Source organism: Schistocerca serialis, chromosome 7 (assembly GCF_023864345.2).
Source record: "Schistocerca serialis cubense isolate TAMUIC-IGC-003099 chromosome 7, iqSchSeri2.2, whole genome shotgun sequence".
Taxonomy (NCBI): Eukaryota; Metazoa; Arthropoda; class Insecta; order Orthoptera; family Acrididae; genus Schistocerca; species Schistocerca serialis.
In genome coordinates, this window is record NC_064644.1 from 534,073,076 (window position 1) to 534,090,669 (window position 17,594).

The 17,594-nt window shown below is 44.3% G+C and overlaps 1 protein-coding gene across 2 annotated transcripts in view; it reads right to left on the reverse strand.

The window, feature by feature from the left end:
• Window positions 1-17,594, reverse strand: part of LOC126412083 (protein roadkill-like) — a 96,333-nt gene that overhangs the window by 18,504 nt on the left and 60,235 nt on the right. Inside the window, exon 2 of one of the 2 annotated variants that reach the window (XM_050081490.1) lies at window positions 4,002-4,493. The exons of the other annotated variant lie outside the window; for it this stretch is intronic. Within the exon in view, the coding sequence (XP_049937447.1) occupies window positions 4,111-4,482 (372 nt within the window). The 5' untranslated portion in view covers window positions 4,483-4,493 and the 3' untranslated portion in view covers window positions 4,002-4,110. Of the gene's footprint in view, window positions 1-4,001; window positions 4,494-17,594 lie in introns of those variants that run through there. 2 annotated transcript variants of the gene reach the window in all.

Genomic DNA, 17,594 nt, shown 5'->3' on the forward strand with positions numbered 1-17,594 from the left:
TTTTAGTCTCGACCGGTACAGAAAAGTTTTGCAACTGCTTGACATACCTTAAGGTACCAGCAAGCCCTTCTAAGCCTTTATGTATATAGAAGGTGGGCATTTTTTTCCAAATATCCCCTCCTTTCTCTTGGTCACTACAAAAACACTCCAGTTTATGACTCTTTGAGCCCTGTTACTTAAGACAAGTTTATTATCAGGGGGGCTAACCTGCTTCATTCATCTGGATGAGAGGGTGTGAGTACTCCCAGGTAGTACACCCATCAAGCTGGGAAGAGGAGAAAAAGATCAACAGTTCCATCTTGGTCCCATGAGCAGCTAGGGAATTTAAGGTCCACTCAGACAGAGCCTCACTTGCTTGTAGAAGCTTTATACAACTGAGGTGCGGCCATTTCTCCATAGGTTACCTGTTAACGATGATTCCATCTCATCAGTGCAGGACACACCTTGAGACTGTTGGGGCTTTTTACAGATGTTTGTCCCACCATCACAATCTGGACAGTCAAGCCAAGATCCCATCACCTGTGCACACAATATTCTGCTGTTGCACTCTGTGACAGGACTGGCAGTGCTTACGAGCCCCAACTGAGGATCCAAGGCGACCAAGGCCTTACTCAGCAAATGAATGCCTAGTCCCTGAGAGTGAATACTCATTCTTCTAATGTATTTTGCTTGGTGCAAGAATCGGACATAAGCTACTGCTCGACCATCCACTGCTAAGGGTAATAGTTGTGCCTTTTGTATTTAATGGAGAAGAGGTGTATTTATTGTTGTAACATTGAATCAGACCTTACAGTCGCCATGTTTCAGATTCAGAGAAAGAATATTTCAAAGAACTTCATTCGACAGCACAAAAAATAATTTAATGGGCTCCTGGAATAATGTGCGCTGATGCCAATAGAAACGTCACCACACTTTTGCTGACAACACCAAAATGTCTGTTCTGCACAACACACATTAACCTAGAATGATCCGAAGTGTCTATGAGCAACATACATTAGAAATCTAGCAATCTATACAAGGCACTTATGAAACAGGACGAAGCGTTAACAAAGTTTCAAATTAACTTGTCCAAATAACAACGCTTTTGTAAACTTTGTCTCGCTTGATAAAATATGATTTTCATGTGTTTGCCATACGGTACTTTTAACTTTATTATCGCATTTCGTTTTAAGGCGATTGCAGAAAAAATTAAGAAAATGTATACCGCTACCTGCAGAAACAGCCAAATGCTCTGGCGTTGATCGAAAGCAGCCAGAGTCAGTCAAATGTTCTATCTTCACTCTAAGAAACAAACTTCATTTCTTCAGCACTGGTCTACACCATCTCCTTCCATACTGCTCTACTTGCAGCACCACAGCATTCTGCTCGGAATGCCATGCAGCTCTTGTCATTCAGTGTTGCTCCACCCCTCCTAGAGCAGTAGTCTTCTTCTGCTGTCACTGGGTCATCAGAGTTTGCGTAAAACAAATCAGTGAGTTATTGTCAAGGGTATGATCTGTCCTGTGGGCCTTTCACACCTCACTAGGACATCATTATTCTTTTGATACTACTGCCATCTGTCTAACACCACCTACTAATTTTCTCCCATTCTGCTGTGTGCTCCGAGAAAAGCATTTCACTGACAACCATTCTCCAACTTTTGGAAGTTACTGTTAATTATGTCTGAACAATGAGAAATCGCAATTGCTGGACCAGGGTTCGACGGAAGTTTAATTTTTGGTGCTATATGCCTGGGAACATACCAAGGGCTTGTACGTGCGGAACCCCTGCTGTATTGTGTAAATGTTACAGCAACACAAAGCCACACTACCCAAACAGAATTCTGGTTTGGTGCGACAGATTTGCCTGTATCCAACGCCTAAATACAACAAAAAATAGATACTAGTTAAAGAGCAATATTGTCATATATAAAAAAAATCGCGTTTCGTTGCAGTTCTTATGCACTTACTGCACTGTAGTTTCATCTACTGAAAGTTTGTGACCACTGTATGTGGAGCTGTATCCACCTATTAGTATACATGAAAGCAGGTAAGTAGATCAGAGTGCTGGAATGCTAACATCACATTTCTGGAAATAATTCAGTAACTGGAAGTCCACTGAGCCTAGGGCTCAGTTTAAGTGTAAAGCTGTGTACCAGAGAGCATGCCAGCTGTCGTGGTGGCGAACTGCCATTAGGGGACATTAGGTGACAAGCATTTATTAACATTCCAAACCACATGACGTGGCCAAGCATCTTTAGTTCCATTTGCATCACACTGGTAAATGCGATCTGAACATCAATGTGATGTGCCATCTGCAGACATGCCCTTACAGCTATTCCTCATTAGGTTCCCAAGTGGTGCCCATAGCATGCAGTGACTGCGGTTGTGGTGAGTTGTCTGCCACATACCCAGTGCAACAAGGAGTGGCCACTGTTGATGCGTTTTGCTTCCTGAACTGCGTCTGTTGACACACAGCTCTTTTCAGCCACATATGAATGTGCAGGGGTGACAGCAGTGTATAGTGTCACAGGACAGTGGAGGAGCCCCCAGAAATGCAAACACAAGCACACACTAAATGTTCAGTGTGACACTATTTCACATTCTGGACAGGATTCTGAACACATTTATGCAGCACCAGTGAGCTGGGAAATCGGACAATCATGCAGCCTGGGCCAGTACTCCCAGATTGGCAATTTTTGATCGAAATGATCGATTCTAAAGTTACAGCATTATTTTGAGTTTTCCAACAATGGTAAAATTGCCTGTCTTCACCTCTTCTTCTCGAAAAGTGGCAGGGTAAGACGCATACACTCAACACAGGCTGCAATATCACTGGTAGGAACAGACGTATCCAGAGAGATACCACCGTGAAGGACGAGACATAGGACAGGTTTTTGTGTTTGGTAGCCAAGCAGACTATGCAAGTTGCCCTCACACCTAGAATGAGGGACGAGGCCCATGTTCACAAGCGGACATAGCGCTCCCAGCATTCCTTCATACTGCACGAAAGCAGGTAGTAAGCCTCAGCAACGAGCCACTTAAAAGTGATGAGGTTTGTCTGAAGGATGCATGAAACTTTGTACGACTCCTCAATGCTGAATAGCTGTCCGGTCAGTGGCCAAGAAGGTGCCATGGGCGTAACTGTAGTGGATACAAGTACTGCCAATGGGACATGCAGCTCAAAAATCAGAAAGTAACTGATGAATCAGAAAGTAACTGATGAATCAGAAAGTAACTGATGAATCAGAAAGTAACTGATGAATCAGAAAGTAACTGATGAATCAGAAAGTAACTGATGAATCAGAAAGTAACTGATGAATCGGAAAGTAACTGATGAATCGGAAAGTAACTGATGAATCGGAAAGTAACTGATGAATCGGAAAGTAACTGATGAATCGGAAAGCCCCTACCAGATGAATTACTTCCCCACAGAGCACTGTATGCTTATTAATCGCCAAGTAGGAGGAAAGTGGGAGAGTCGATAGTTGTTGGATTAACATGATCTCGCAGAATACATGTATCCTGCCTGGTGGTAAATAACTGTTACAAATGATCACCAGGGTCATTCGCACTCTCACTGCTATTGCATACACTCACTATTGACACTTGTGCAAAATAATATACAGATCCCCCAGATACACTCTAGTGCTGCATACTTCACACAGATTGTTGACGAAAAGCTGTCTCTTGTGGAACAAAAGGAAGTAAGTTTTTCTTTCAGGAGAAAGGGAAACCCACTGCAGTTTCACTGAATCATCATGTAGAGGTTATCATGGTTACGCTTGAGAGGCCAGGAGGACAAGTCACATCCCATGATTCTCTCTCTCTCTCTCTCTCTCTCTCTCTCTCTCTCTCTCTCTCTCTCTCTCCCCCTCTCTCTCCCCCCCTCTCTCTCTCTCTCTCTCTCCCCCTCTCTCTCTCTCTCTCCCCCTCTCTCTCTCTCTCTCCACTCATTCACTGTGATTTAATTATTAATTGAATGTACTGTATACTGGTGGGTACACATTAACAGTTGTGGGGTCTTTCTTCATTTAATTCTTTATTTACAAGTATTTAGCGAACACACATGCAGTCAAGCAGTTTAGATTTATTTCACATATGTCAGTCATTTCACATTATTTCACATATGTCAGTCATCCTCGTTTTCCACATCTAGCAGCTGTTCGCACAAAGCCCTGAGGCCCACCACGCCATACCGGTCGGCAACGGCCAGCAGCTGAGGGCCCAGGCCCTGCAGCTGGGAGAGCCTAAGAGTGTACATGTAGCCCACCAGCCTCTGCAGGACCGGGCCCTCTACGTCAGGGATGGAGAGCTGATCACTGCCGTCCTCTAGCATGTCCTGCAGCATGGCAGCAAACACAGGGCTCCTAGCTTCCAGCACGGCCTTGTGCACCACCAGTCGCGTGTTACCGGACACTAGCGTCACCATGCCGAAATCAGCGTCTAGCAGAGAGCCCAGGTCCTTACACTCACTCATACTAATCGTCTTTGCTGGTGACATGTTGGATGAACCTGAAACACAGCGTTATTGAGCAGGTCTGTATCCTTATTCCATCCACACACAGGATGTTTTTCTCAATGTGAATCATCCAAAAATGGATTCCAATGTAGATGGTTCACGTTAAATACAATTTGGTAAATCACACTGCACTTGCTCCGTACGGTTATATGGGAGTGCATCTCTCTCCAGAGCCAATTGTCTGCTACACCTGATGGTCAGTGAACACAATTCACTTATGAAAAATGACTACCCATGTTATTTTTTCTGTAGTACACAATGCCCTGGAGTGCTAGTCAATCTGCCAATGTACATAACAGCAATTTTGCAAGTCACTGGTCCATATTCCTCGACTACTTCACAAAAACTAACACCTCGCCCTCAACATAGGGTCGTCTTATTTGTACACTGAACGTATACCTACATGAAATAAGTAAAAAAACCTAAGGAAAATACGAATAAAAACAAACAATATTTTACGAAGTAATATATAAGCCCCTTTCACAATCCGCCTCTATCCACTACTCTATTACTCTGTTCCACCAACATTACTTAAACTTTTGTGATTTTAAGATGATAATTTTTAAGTTCACATTGGATATGATTCTAGGAACATACATAACTTTCTAATAATAATATACAGAAGACACAAAACTGCCAAATTCTGTTATGACATCATTTACTAGCCTTTGAACATAGTAATGTTCCAAGCATTCACTTTTAACCACATACATTACATTTCCTTTGACGTAATTACGTTTACTATATCAGATAATTGATGGACTGCACATAATCGCGAATCTCAGTGGCAGAACTAATTACAAAATGTATCTTCCTAAAATTTACTTCTGTCATCTGCATCTCCAAAGGCAGACAAAGGAATTCAGAGTAATGAAAATCTTTGCCCCTCTTTGTCATGAGTGATATCTGTAAAACAATATGATTTGTTGCTACGGTGGAGGCAGATTAGAAAAAAATACACTACTATCCAAATGTATCATAGCACAATCTTAATGTGAAAAGCACTAAATAGGTGCGTGTTCGTGGTTTTTAGAGCTTATGGGTACTCAGTGACGATAGTATCAGCGCCCTTAAACACATTAAAAGAAACGAATGTGGATAAAATTACGAATTATCACACAGTAAGAGGAAACCTATAAAATGACACTCTTGCACTCCCACCTCGCTTGTAGTAACCATATAATCACTATCTGCCACGTCTTAAGACAATAGAGAAAGCGTAAACGGTGCTATACCTGGGATTTAAAAAAATAAAATAGCGGAGCTAAAAAAAGAGGCGATGGGAACACTGACTGCCCACCTGAACCACTCACCCCTTTAACACGTTAAAAACATCTCCCTAAAATTTTCTGAAACATGTTGGACGAATCACAGATCCTTAAAACTCGCATTTGTTTGAACTTTACTTAAAACAGATGGCAGATCTGTTATCAAATCTGCTGCCACCCTCTGATCAGAAAATAAAACAATCTAATAAAATTTAGTGCACAGTGATATGTACGCCAGAAACACTACACATTGCTTTTCCTCAACAGTAGTTGTCGATACAAGTATTATTTTCCGATTTTTGGACCGGTTAATATTATCTCAGTTGCTTTTCTCAAAACCTCCATATAGTTTTATGGACAGTATGCTATATGTCAAGCTAAAATTTATGAAAGTAATTACTTTATAAAATATTTTAGTTTCGATGTTACAATCGGTAAGTAATAGTTGTGAATGTACAGTTAAAATTATTTTTAGAAACACGTGAAATTACGAATTATCTGCACATTTAAAATTTCTATTATTAATTATGTAATCTGTACTGTTTACTATGTTTATTTCTGGATTCATTTATGAAAGAATAATCGAAATTAATAATGTAAGGAAAACTATAAGAAATTAATTTGTTACGAAAAACTGTAAATCGTTTGGAATATTGTTATTTCCGCAGAGTGTGGGAGTCTTAAGCCTGCCTCTGATGTGGTCAGACGGATTTTTTATAATAGGTGCAAACCACGTAATTTCGGTTTTGCTGATGTGAAAAATCAAGACACACTGATTTACTAAAATGTGAGAAAAATATGTGGAAAATATATTTACGTAAAAAAAATTCTGCAACAACCATCTTCCAATTATTTAGTTCAAAACAACAGTGAGGACCTGATCTTACATATACAGCTTCAAGAATCAGACCCCTGGACAAGAAGTGGAGCCTTCTCAACATGACAAGCTAAGTGAACTTTAAAAGTTTATTTTTATCTTCGCTCCTCTCAAATCTTCATAAAAGACTTCAATTACCAATTACTTGGATTGGGCATTGTTTAATGTAGACAATAGGTGGAAGAAGGGAAGAGGGGGAAGATTACGAAGTCCTCTCGCCGGAGCAAGAAGCCATGCGTCATAGGCCTGTGGCCTAAGCGAAAACAACTAAGGAGGACCTCGTTTGATCGACGTGGCTGGAAGGAAATATGCCATGGCCACGTTGTGGGCTGTGCTAGGATGTCACTTCCAGCCACTCATTCTTCCCTTGACACAAGACTATCTCACAAGTGAGCCGATAATATGCGAGGGGATTGCACATTGAGCTACCTGAGAATTGCGATACATCTCCTTGGCTGCTGCATCTGCCCTTTCATTCCCTGCAATGCCCATGTGCTTGGTATCCAGCAGAAAGACACTACGTTTCCAAGCCATTGTAGCTGGACGAGGGCATCCTGGATATTCTGGAATACTTTATCTTCTGGGTACAAGAGTTCTGGAGATTGAAGGGCACTCAGAATCTGAACAGACGAGGAACTTAGTACTCTAATCCCATCTCATCTGCTGCAGAGCCTGCAAGATTGAATATAATTCTGCATTGAAGACAGTTAAGTCTTGAGGCAGTCTAACCTTGAGGACATGATCAGGGAAAACAGAGCAACCAGAGTCTCCATGTTTCTATCTATCACTAAAGACAGCTGTAAAGGTGTGGTGCACAGTTAAAAATGTCCTTAAATAACGTATTGAAACATGTGCGGAAGTGCAACCCCTCCGCTGCTGCACTAAATCTAAATGACTCTGTGGATCTGCAGGTACTATGACGGCAGACAGTTAAAACCCTGGATTTGGGGTTGTACTTGCTCCACTCCCAGCGACTCCAGTGCATGCTGCATGCGGGATCCCACGTGTCATTGCTGTTTGAGGAGGATTGGACAAAAGTCATTCCAGCTGTGGTTGGGCAATAGTATTGTATGCGGCTGAAGTCAGAGCTGTGAGGAACTTTAATGCCTGACGCACCAAGGAGCTGCCGGCGGATGGTGACTGGCGGCTCCCCAGCATCAGCAAGGAGACTGGGTCTGGGGCTGGTCCTGTGAGCACCTGTGGCCAGCTTAGTTCCCTTATGGTGTGTAGTGTCAATAACCTTAAGGCAAGAAGGCCTCACTGATCTGTACACTGCGCATCCACCGTCTAGTCGTGATCACACCCGAAAGCCACATAAAATTTGTGGCAGATGCACCTGCTCTGCCCACCAAGAACTGTGGCTAAGGCACTTTACGGTATTCAGTGTAACCATGATAGTTTGAAGTCAAAAATGAGGCCTACAAACCTGAGCCTTTAAAATGTATGATGGTGTCCCTTATATGCAACTCAGCTAAATCAAAAATATGATAAGAACACACACACACACACACACACACACACACACACACACACACACACACACACACACACACACACACACACAAATACTGAAAACTTGTTTTTGCAGACCACTCCTCTAATCTCTGCACTAAATTGCAACTGGGATCACTGTTGCAACACTGTAGGAAGAACAGGAAACAGCAAAATCATCCACAAATAAGGAACACTGTAAAGCACTCCTTACCATAAACGTGATACTGCTTATGGGTATGGCAAAGAGAGTAACACTTAAAACACTGCCCTGAAGGATACCATTCTCCTGCTCAAATCAATCTGACAGTGTGCCAGACCTAAAAAGAACTGCTTAGTCCAGAAGGACCTTATGAAAATGGGGAGGTAGCCACGAAAGCCCTATTGATGGAGTTGCACGAAAATATTGTGTCTCCACATAGTATCGGACACCTTACTGATGTAGAAGAATATCCCGAGACAGTGATATTTATGTAGGAAAGCCTGCTGAATAGCCACGTCACCTGGGTCAGGTTGTTGACAGTGGACCAAAATCCACGGAATCCACTCAGAGTGCAACTAAGGAGATGTGCTCTCTCTAAGAACCGGACCAGGCGACAGTTAACCGTTCACTTCAGGGTCTCTGCTACACGGCTCGTTAAGGTGATGCTCCAGTGACAGACATGTGAGGCCCTTTCATGATTTGAGGAGAGGTATCAATACTGCCTCTCTCCAAGAGCTGGGATAGTTTCCTGTTTGTCATACCAAGCATACATTCAAGGAGGATTTTCTTTGATGCTAATGGCAAATGTCTTAGCATTTGTTTGTGACCAGGTGCAGTACCATGAGTCTCAGACAGTGCCAATTCCAGTTCCCACAGGAAGAAAGGACAGTAGTAAGACACAGAATTATTGGTTCTGAAGTCCAACTTGCCCCCCTCTGCAGTCACACAGTAGTGGCGAAATGGTGGATCCTGGCTGGCATTGGCAGTAGTCGCTGCAAAATGCTCTGCAGTCATCTGAGCCATGTCTGCGGGTTTTGTTGGGAGACACCACCGATTCAGCTGTTATTGGTAAACGACTACATTTACCGGAAATCCAACAGATGGATTCCTGTACTTTTGTAGAACAAGTAGAGTGGCTGTCAGACTCTAGGAACACTTGCCGTGGACTCTTCTTGCTCTCCTTAATTACGCATAGAGCCTTGGCTGTGCGGTTGGGCAGCAAAGAGCAGCACGCCCTGGACTGCTGGGCGACACTCACCAGTCAATCAAGGAACTTGTTGTCTCCTAAAGTGATATGAAGACTTCAGGATGGGCAAGTCAGTGGCATGACAAATCACTCACAGGATTTGTTTCACCCATTCCTCGATGCTATTGTGGTGTCCAAGCATATCCAAGATGGCTGATCAGTGTCCATTTAGCCCTGCTGATCAATTTCGGTGGCTTCTGTTCAAGGAATCCCTCATTCAGTAGGTCGACCCACAGTGGAAAGTGGTCACTGGAGTGAAGGTCATCAGCTGCTTCAGATAGTTGAGTTTGCAATGGTGGGAGAGCAGAAAGAGGTCAATGGCTGAGAGCGATACAGCAGCAGCTGAGAAATGAGTGGGACTCTCTGTACTGAAGATGCACAGCTCCTGAGACATCAGGAGGTTCTTCAAAACTCGATACCTTGTGCTGTGTCAAAACGCACGGGTTACGTTCGCCCTTACTAGTGCTGAGCATCGTACATGATAACTTAATAACAACACCTGGTGGTCACTGTAAATATATACGTGTACGATGTATTAAGAAAAAGAAATAATGTAGGTGAGCGCGCGCGACTCAGCGATGCAACAAGTCGTCTTCGCTGGGTCCAGAGATGCTGCCCGAGCGACGCGCAGAGGCCGGCCGCTGTCGTAGGGAACAGACAGCAGCAACTGTCAAAAGTTGGCGTGGCGCTGAGCGTTTGTCGTTCTAAATGGTTCCTATGGTGTGACAGAGTTTCCCATGTAGACCTCTCACCGACTAAGTGGACATATCAGTGTGCGTCTACGTCCGATAGTAGGGCGACCTACTGCGTGGTGTAGTGGGGCACCGCAGCTGGCGGTTAAGGCTTGGGAGAGGGGAAAAAAGTCTGCATTGGTAGTACCAGTACTTTAATTTGGGTGCAGTTCACGGAGGCAGCGTGGCTATTTAGTCTGTTAGGCCCCTGCTCATATACATGGCTGTGACGGTTGTTTCCTCCCAACGCTGAATAACGAAATATACAGAGATTCTGTGGGATTTCCTGAATAGTCGCTGGTGATACACTGGTATGGCGAATTTAGGTGCACGGGCTGTCAATTGAATGTCGTTTTGTGGACAGTTTCGGTCGTAAAGTTTGTTGTGGTAAATCCAGCGTGAGCCTGGTTAGAGAGAGAGAGAGAGAGAGAGAGAGAGAGAGAGAGAGAGAGAGAGAGAGAAGTAGATTGTAGGTGCTGAGGTTTTAGGAATAGGTGGAACCGATATCCTGTCCGTGTTGTACGATTAGTGGTCGCTGCTCGCCCGGAGGTAATTTGGTTGTTAGCCGTTCTGTTGAAGTGGGCGTGTGTGTGTGTGTGTGTGTCGAGAAGGGGAAGTACGTAGTAGTTTAAATACCACTATCTTGCAGCGGACCGAGAACTGGCTCGAATGAATACGAACTGCTTCACTATATTGTGATAGAGTGCACCAGTGTTTCACTGTGTTTGCTTAAAAATTTATTACAAGACCTTTTAACTGCAGCGTGAGGTCTCTGGTAGGTAGTATTGCGTGTTACGTACAGCTTCTTGTTTGAAGTAACAAGAGCTAGTGACTATAGCTCTGTCACTCTCACCTCGCACATTTCTCTGAATGAGTTGGGTTGTTTGGGGAGGGAGACCAGACAACGAGGTCATCGGATTAGGGAAGGATAGGGAAGGAAGTCGGCCGTGCCCTTTCAAAGGAACCATCCCGGCATTTGCCTGGAGCAATTTAGGGAAATCATGGAAAACCTAAATCAGGATGGCTGGACGCGGGATTGAACCGTCGTCCGTCCGAATGAGAGTCCAGTGTGTAACCACTGCGCCACCTCGCTCGGGTTCTCTGAATGTGTAGCGTGTGTCCTGCGTGGTTGGTGTTGATATTGCAACCTGTGCTCGTTTATGTAAATGTCACTTCGTAGATTGTTTCTTTCTGCTGCATAGGTGTCACACTATCTCTGCCTGCTGTCCCGTGTGGCTGTACTAGCGTGAACAAAAGAAAAATATTAATTTCCTCCCCTCTCCTATTCTGTGACATAACAATGTGTTAAAAGATAACGGAGTAGGTTGCATGCCTGCCAAATCCTTTCTTATGAAAAATTTTCAGTGTGTGTTAGATCACGTTATGTTTTGGTTTAACATTTTAAACGGAAATCACTTTCTCTTGAAGTTGTGTGCATTATTAACAAAAACACATTACATTTTAAATTTTTTCCAAGAAAATTTAGAAAATTTGCTTCACAATGTTTCTCTAACAAGAGCTGTAGTGAACTTTATGCTTCCACATGAGTTTTTCTCGTAATTAAGAAAGGAAACCGTGGGTATCATAAACCTTTTGAACACAATACATTAACATACTACTCTCCAACTTTGAGGGATGTTGTGCGCGCTTACCGTTTTATTTATCAGAAATTTTACAAAACCGGAATTTTCGCGACTGGAGTAAGATTAGGGGTGGGAGCAGCAACAGTATCTTTTTGAAAGGACTAAGAGTTAAGCTTAATCATCCTCGCAGATTACAGTTGTATGCTGGATCAGGACTCTAACCCAGAATCTTTTCTTTTCGTGGAAATCTGCTGGTCTGATTCCTGACCTAGCCCATTGTTTTAATCTGCCATGGAGTTCGAAAACAGTGCCCAGACAGTTGCAAAGTGACAATCCATCCCAAATGGTTAAGCTGTTTGCTGTGATTCAGTTGCGAACCTGTTATTTTTCTGGCTATGTCTTATACGGATGTGTTTCGGCCTTTTATCGACAAAATTGTGTAATCAGCGAACAATTTCGTTGAGTCCTCCAATGCCTTGGGCAAATTATTTATATACCTTTATATACGAAGTGTGATTGGAAAGTTTTAAGAATGGGTCCGCTACTGCTTACTGGTTCGGCAGGCAGGTACACGGAGAGTGGGGAATGAGTTATTGCCTCGTCCTTTAACGCCCTCTGACAGGAAACTTTACTTTATTCGGTTTGTTGTGGCAGCTGGTTGAGTGCCGTCTGTTAGGGCTTATTGCCGGATTCTGTCTACGTGGAAACTTACGTAAAAATGGAGCAACGAGTTTGTGTGAAATTTTGATTTAAAACCGGGAAATCAGCTAATGGGACTTCGAAACAAAAACAGCTTTTGGAGGTAATTGTATGAACCAGTGAAATGTTATTGTCTCGTTCAACAGGTTTAAAAATGACCACGAATGATTTGAAGATGAAACACGATTCGGCCGTCCTTCCACCTCAAAAACGAATGAAAACGTTGTGAAAGTTCGCGACTTAGTGCGCCATGATTGTCGTCTTACAATTAGGGAGATGGCCGATGAACTTAATTAACATTTCTATGCAGTTCAGTCAATTTTAACTGAAGATCTGAAAATGCGTCGAGTGTCCGCCAAATTCATTCCAAAAGTGTTGTCAAGTGACCAGAGACAATACCGACTTGAAATGTGCCAAGAACTGATTAATCGGAGTAAAATGAGCCAGATTTGTTAAATAGGGAGATTACAGGTGACGAATCGTGCGTATATCGATATGATCCAGGAAGCAAAGTGCCGTCTTCGCAGTGGAAGACTGCAGGTTCACCACGACCGAAAAAAAAGCACGGCGAAGTCGGTCGAAGGTGAAGACAATGTTGGTGATTTTTTTCAATTCTATCGGTATTGTGCATCATGAATTTACCCCTGGAGGACAGACAATTCACCAGGAATATTACAAATGTGTCTTTGAGCGTTTGTGCGAAAAGGTGCTAGACAGGAGTTGGATGCTACATCATAATAATGCTCCGGCTCATCGTGCCTTCTCCATCGTTGAATTTTTGACCAAATTCAAAATTCCTGTGCTTCCACGACCGCCACATTCCCCTGATTTGACCACTGCGGACTTCTGCCTGTTTCCTAAACTGAAGTTTTCACTGAAAGGGAAGCGATTATTGGCTCTGAGCACTATGGGACTCAACTGCTTAGGTCATTAGTCCCCTAGAACTTAGAACTAGTTAAACCTAACCTAAGGACATCACACACATCCATGCCCGAGGCAGGATTCGAACCTGCGACCGTAGCGGTCTCGCGGTTCCGGACTGCAGCGCCCTGAACCGGTCGGCCACTTCGGCCGGCCGGAAGCGATTTGACTAGATTGAAGACATCCGGGCAAATACGGAGAGCGCCCTTAACACACTTCAGGAAAAAATTTCCAGGTATGTTTCCTAAAGTGGAAATACCGTTGTAGTCGGTGTGTTCAGACATAAGGGGACTATTTTGAAGGAGATGCATCACAGTAGCATGTAAGTACCACCATCGTACAATTACAAGCCCACTCTTAAAACTTTCCAATCACACCTCGTAAAGAACGGGACTGGCCCAACAACCGAGCATAGGACGCCATACTTTTTATATACTTACATGGATATGGTGTCTGCTCTTTCGGACATGTCCGAAAGAACAGACACCATAAAAACCATTGAAGACCTGCAGCAGTCTAGAACGAAATTTGAATTAATTAAATACCTTCAGCTGCTGACGCGCGTTGATATATATCAACGGGGACAGGTGACTATGTGTGCCCCGACCGGGACTCGAATCCGGGATCTCCTGCTCCCATGGCAGACGCTCTATCCACCTGGGACACAGAGGCTAGTGAGACTGCAGGGACCATCTCGCGCACGCCTCCCGCGAGACCCACACTCTCACCTTGTACGTCCACACACTACATTCGTAGTGTCCCACCCCGATGTCGGTCCCTGCAGTCGCACTATCCTCTGTGCCCTCGGTGCCTCACATGGATTTGCCGGCACGGTAGCTCAGCGTGTTCGGTCAGAGGGCTGGTTGCCTTCTAATCAAAAAACAGAGCAAAGGAATCAACGATCAATATGAAAGGATGTTATGTGACGTCCGCCCAGACCAAGCGCAACGAACAATACCGAACAAAATGCAGAGAATTAAAAAAAAAGATGGATAGAGCGTCTGCCATGTAAGCAGGAGATCCCGGGTTCGAGTCCCGGTCGGGGCACACATTTTCATATGTCCTCGTTGATGTACACTCCTGGAAATTGAAATAAGAACACCGTGAATTCATTGTCCCAGGAAGGGGAAACTTTAGTGACACATTCCTGGGGTCAGATACATCACATGATCACACTGACAGAACCACAGGCACAAAGACACAGGCAACAGAGCATGCACAATGTCGGCACTAGTACAGTGTATATCCACCTTTCGCAGCAATGCAGGCTGCTATTCTCCCATGGAGAAGATCGTAGAGATGCTGGATGTAGTCCTGTGGAACGGCTTGCCATGCCATTTCCACCTGACGCCTCAGTTGGACCAGCGTTCGTGCTGGACGTGCAGACCGCGTGAGACGACGCTTCATCCAGTCCCAAACATGCTCAATGGGGGACAGATCCGGAGATCTCGCTGGCCAGTGTAGTTGACTTACACCTTCTAGAGCACGTTGGGTGGCACGGGATACATGCGGACGTGCATTGTCCTGTTGGAACAGCAAGTTCCCTTGCCGGTCTAGGAATGGTAGAACGATGGGTTCGATGACGGTTTGGATGTACCGTGCACTATTCAGTGTCCCCTCGACGATCACCAGTGGTGTACGGCCAGTGTAGGAGATCGCTCCCCACACCATGATGCCGGGTGTTGGCCCTGTGTGCCTCGGTCGTATGCAGTCCTGATTGTGGCGCTCACCTGCACGGCGCCAAACACGCATACGACCATCATTGGCACCAAGGCAGAAGCGACTCTCATCGCTGAAGACGACACGTCTCCATTCGTCCCTCCATTCACGCCTGTCGCGACACCACTGGAGGCGGGCTGCACGATGTTGGGGCGTGAGCGGAAGACGGCCTAACGGTGTGCGGGACCGTAGCCCAGCTTCATGGAGACGGTTGCGAATGGTCCTCGCCGATACCCCAGGAGCAACAGTGTCCCTAATTTGCTGGGAAGTGGCGGTGCGGTCCCCTACGGCACTGCGTAGGATCCTACGGTCTTGGCGTGCATCCGTGCGTCGCTGCGGTCCGGTCCCAGGTCGACGGGCACATGCACCTTCCGCCGACCACTGGCGACAACATCGATGTACTGTGGAGACCTCACGCCCCACGTGTTGAGCAATTCGGTGGTACGTCCACCCGGCCTCCCGCATGCCCACTATACGCCCTCGCTCAAAGTCCGTCAACTGCACATACGGTTCACGTCCACGCTGTCGCGGCGATGGAGCTCCGTATGCCACGGCAAACTGGCTGACACTGACGGCGGCGGTGCACAAATGCTGCGCAGCTAGCGCCATTCGACGGCCAACACCGCGGTTCCTGGTGTGTCCGCTGTGCCGTGCGTGTGATCATTGCTTGTACAGCCCTCTCGCAGTATCCGGAGCAAGTATGGTGGGTCTGACACACCGGTGTCAATGTGTTCTTTTTTCCATTTCCAGGAGTGTATATAAACGCCCGTCAGCAGCTGAAGGTATTCAATTAATTCTAATTCCATACTTTTTTGTCCAGTCCTAACGTTGTCTTATTCCGATGATGTATCTTGTCTGACACTTCTGTTGCGAAGATATCACTTTCTATAAAAAATAAATGACAACCTCCTGATATGATTTATGCAGTGTAATTTTATGATTTATGCAATATTAGGCAGTAGGAAGATTAGTTAAAATTCCAACTAAATCATTTTTCTTAATTATTTGTACTAGAAATGAGTTGAGGCTAAAAAAATTGAGACTAAGGGACGAAGGTAAATAGTTTCGTGATTAGACGCGAGGGAAGTGATTTCTAGCATTCCCCAAGATACTGTTATACGCCCCCTGTAGTTCCGTACAGTATAAACGATTTATGAGACTATCTGACCAGCTGTCTTATGGTGTTTGCAGATGCTGTAATTTATCGTCTAGTAAAGCAAAAAATCACAACCAATTGCAAAACTATTTAAATTAGATATCTGCAGGGTGTAAAAATTGACAGTTGATCCTAAATAACGAAAAGTGTGAGGTCATCCATATGAATGCTAAAAGAAATCCTTTAGACTTCGGTTACACGATGAATCAGTGATATATAAAGGCCGTAAATTACCGGAAAGAACATATAGGAAATGTTGTGGAGAAGGCAAACCAGAGACTGCATTTTATTGGCAGAACACTTAGAAGATCTAACAGATCTGCTAAAGAGACTGCCTACACTGCGCTTGTCCGTCCTCGTTTAGGAGTACTGTTGCACAGTGTGGTATCTTTACCAGATAGTATTTACGGAATACATCGAGAAAGTTCGAAGGGGGGCAGCACGTTTTGTACTAGCAAGAAATGGGGGAAGAGTGTGTCACGGACATAATACAGGATTTGGTGAGGATATCATTAAAAGACGTTTCACGTAGTGGCGCTATCTTTTCACGAAATTCCGATCACCAACTTTCTCTTCCGAACGCGAAAATATTTTATTGACCAGACCTACATTAGGGAGAAACGACCATCATAATAAAATCAGGGAAATCAGAGGTCGCACGGAAAGATAATGGAGTTCGTTCCTTCTGCGCATTGTTCCAGAGTGGAATAATAGAGAATTATTTTGAAAGTCGTTCGATGAAACTTCTGCCAAGCACTGAACTGTGATTTGCATTGTATCCATTTAGATGTAGGTAACTTGCTTATCTCATTTTTATAAATGGGTATTACTATTGCTTATTTCAATCTTTCAGGAAATACTTACTGACTCAGCTGATTACAAAGTTAATTGCAATGGGGTGTTGCTAAATCTGCCCACGATGTTAGCAGCTCGTTTGAAATACTATCATAATCAGAAGACATGTTTTTCAGGATTCAGCTACTTTTATGATCTGTAACAGCTGATTTATCGGAGCTAATTTCTGGTTGTATTGTACTGTGTGCAATGATCGTCAAAGTAGGCGAAGCGTCTGCTTCTGATTTTTGTGTGTGTGTGTGTGTGTGTGTGTGTGTGTGTGTGTGTGTGTGTGTGTGTGTGTGGAGTGGGGGTGGGGGGTGTACCGAGATATTCCTAGGTAGAAATCACAATTTGTTGGGCAATTATTTGAAAGATCATCGTCACTGTTCCTGTTCGCAGTTTGGATTATTGTGTTTACTTGTTTCATGTCTCACAACTCTCTAACTAGACGACTGTTATTAGAATTTTTTGCACACAGAGCAGGCTGAATATTAAACAGATATGATTGATAAGTAAAGCACAATGCTCCATCAGCTGGGTCACTAGGGGAGAGGAGCAGGTGCAGCTCGGCAGCAGTTCGCAG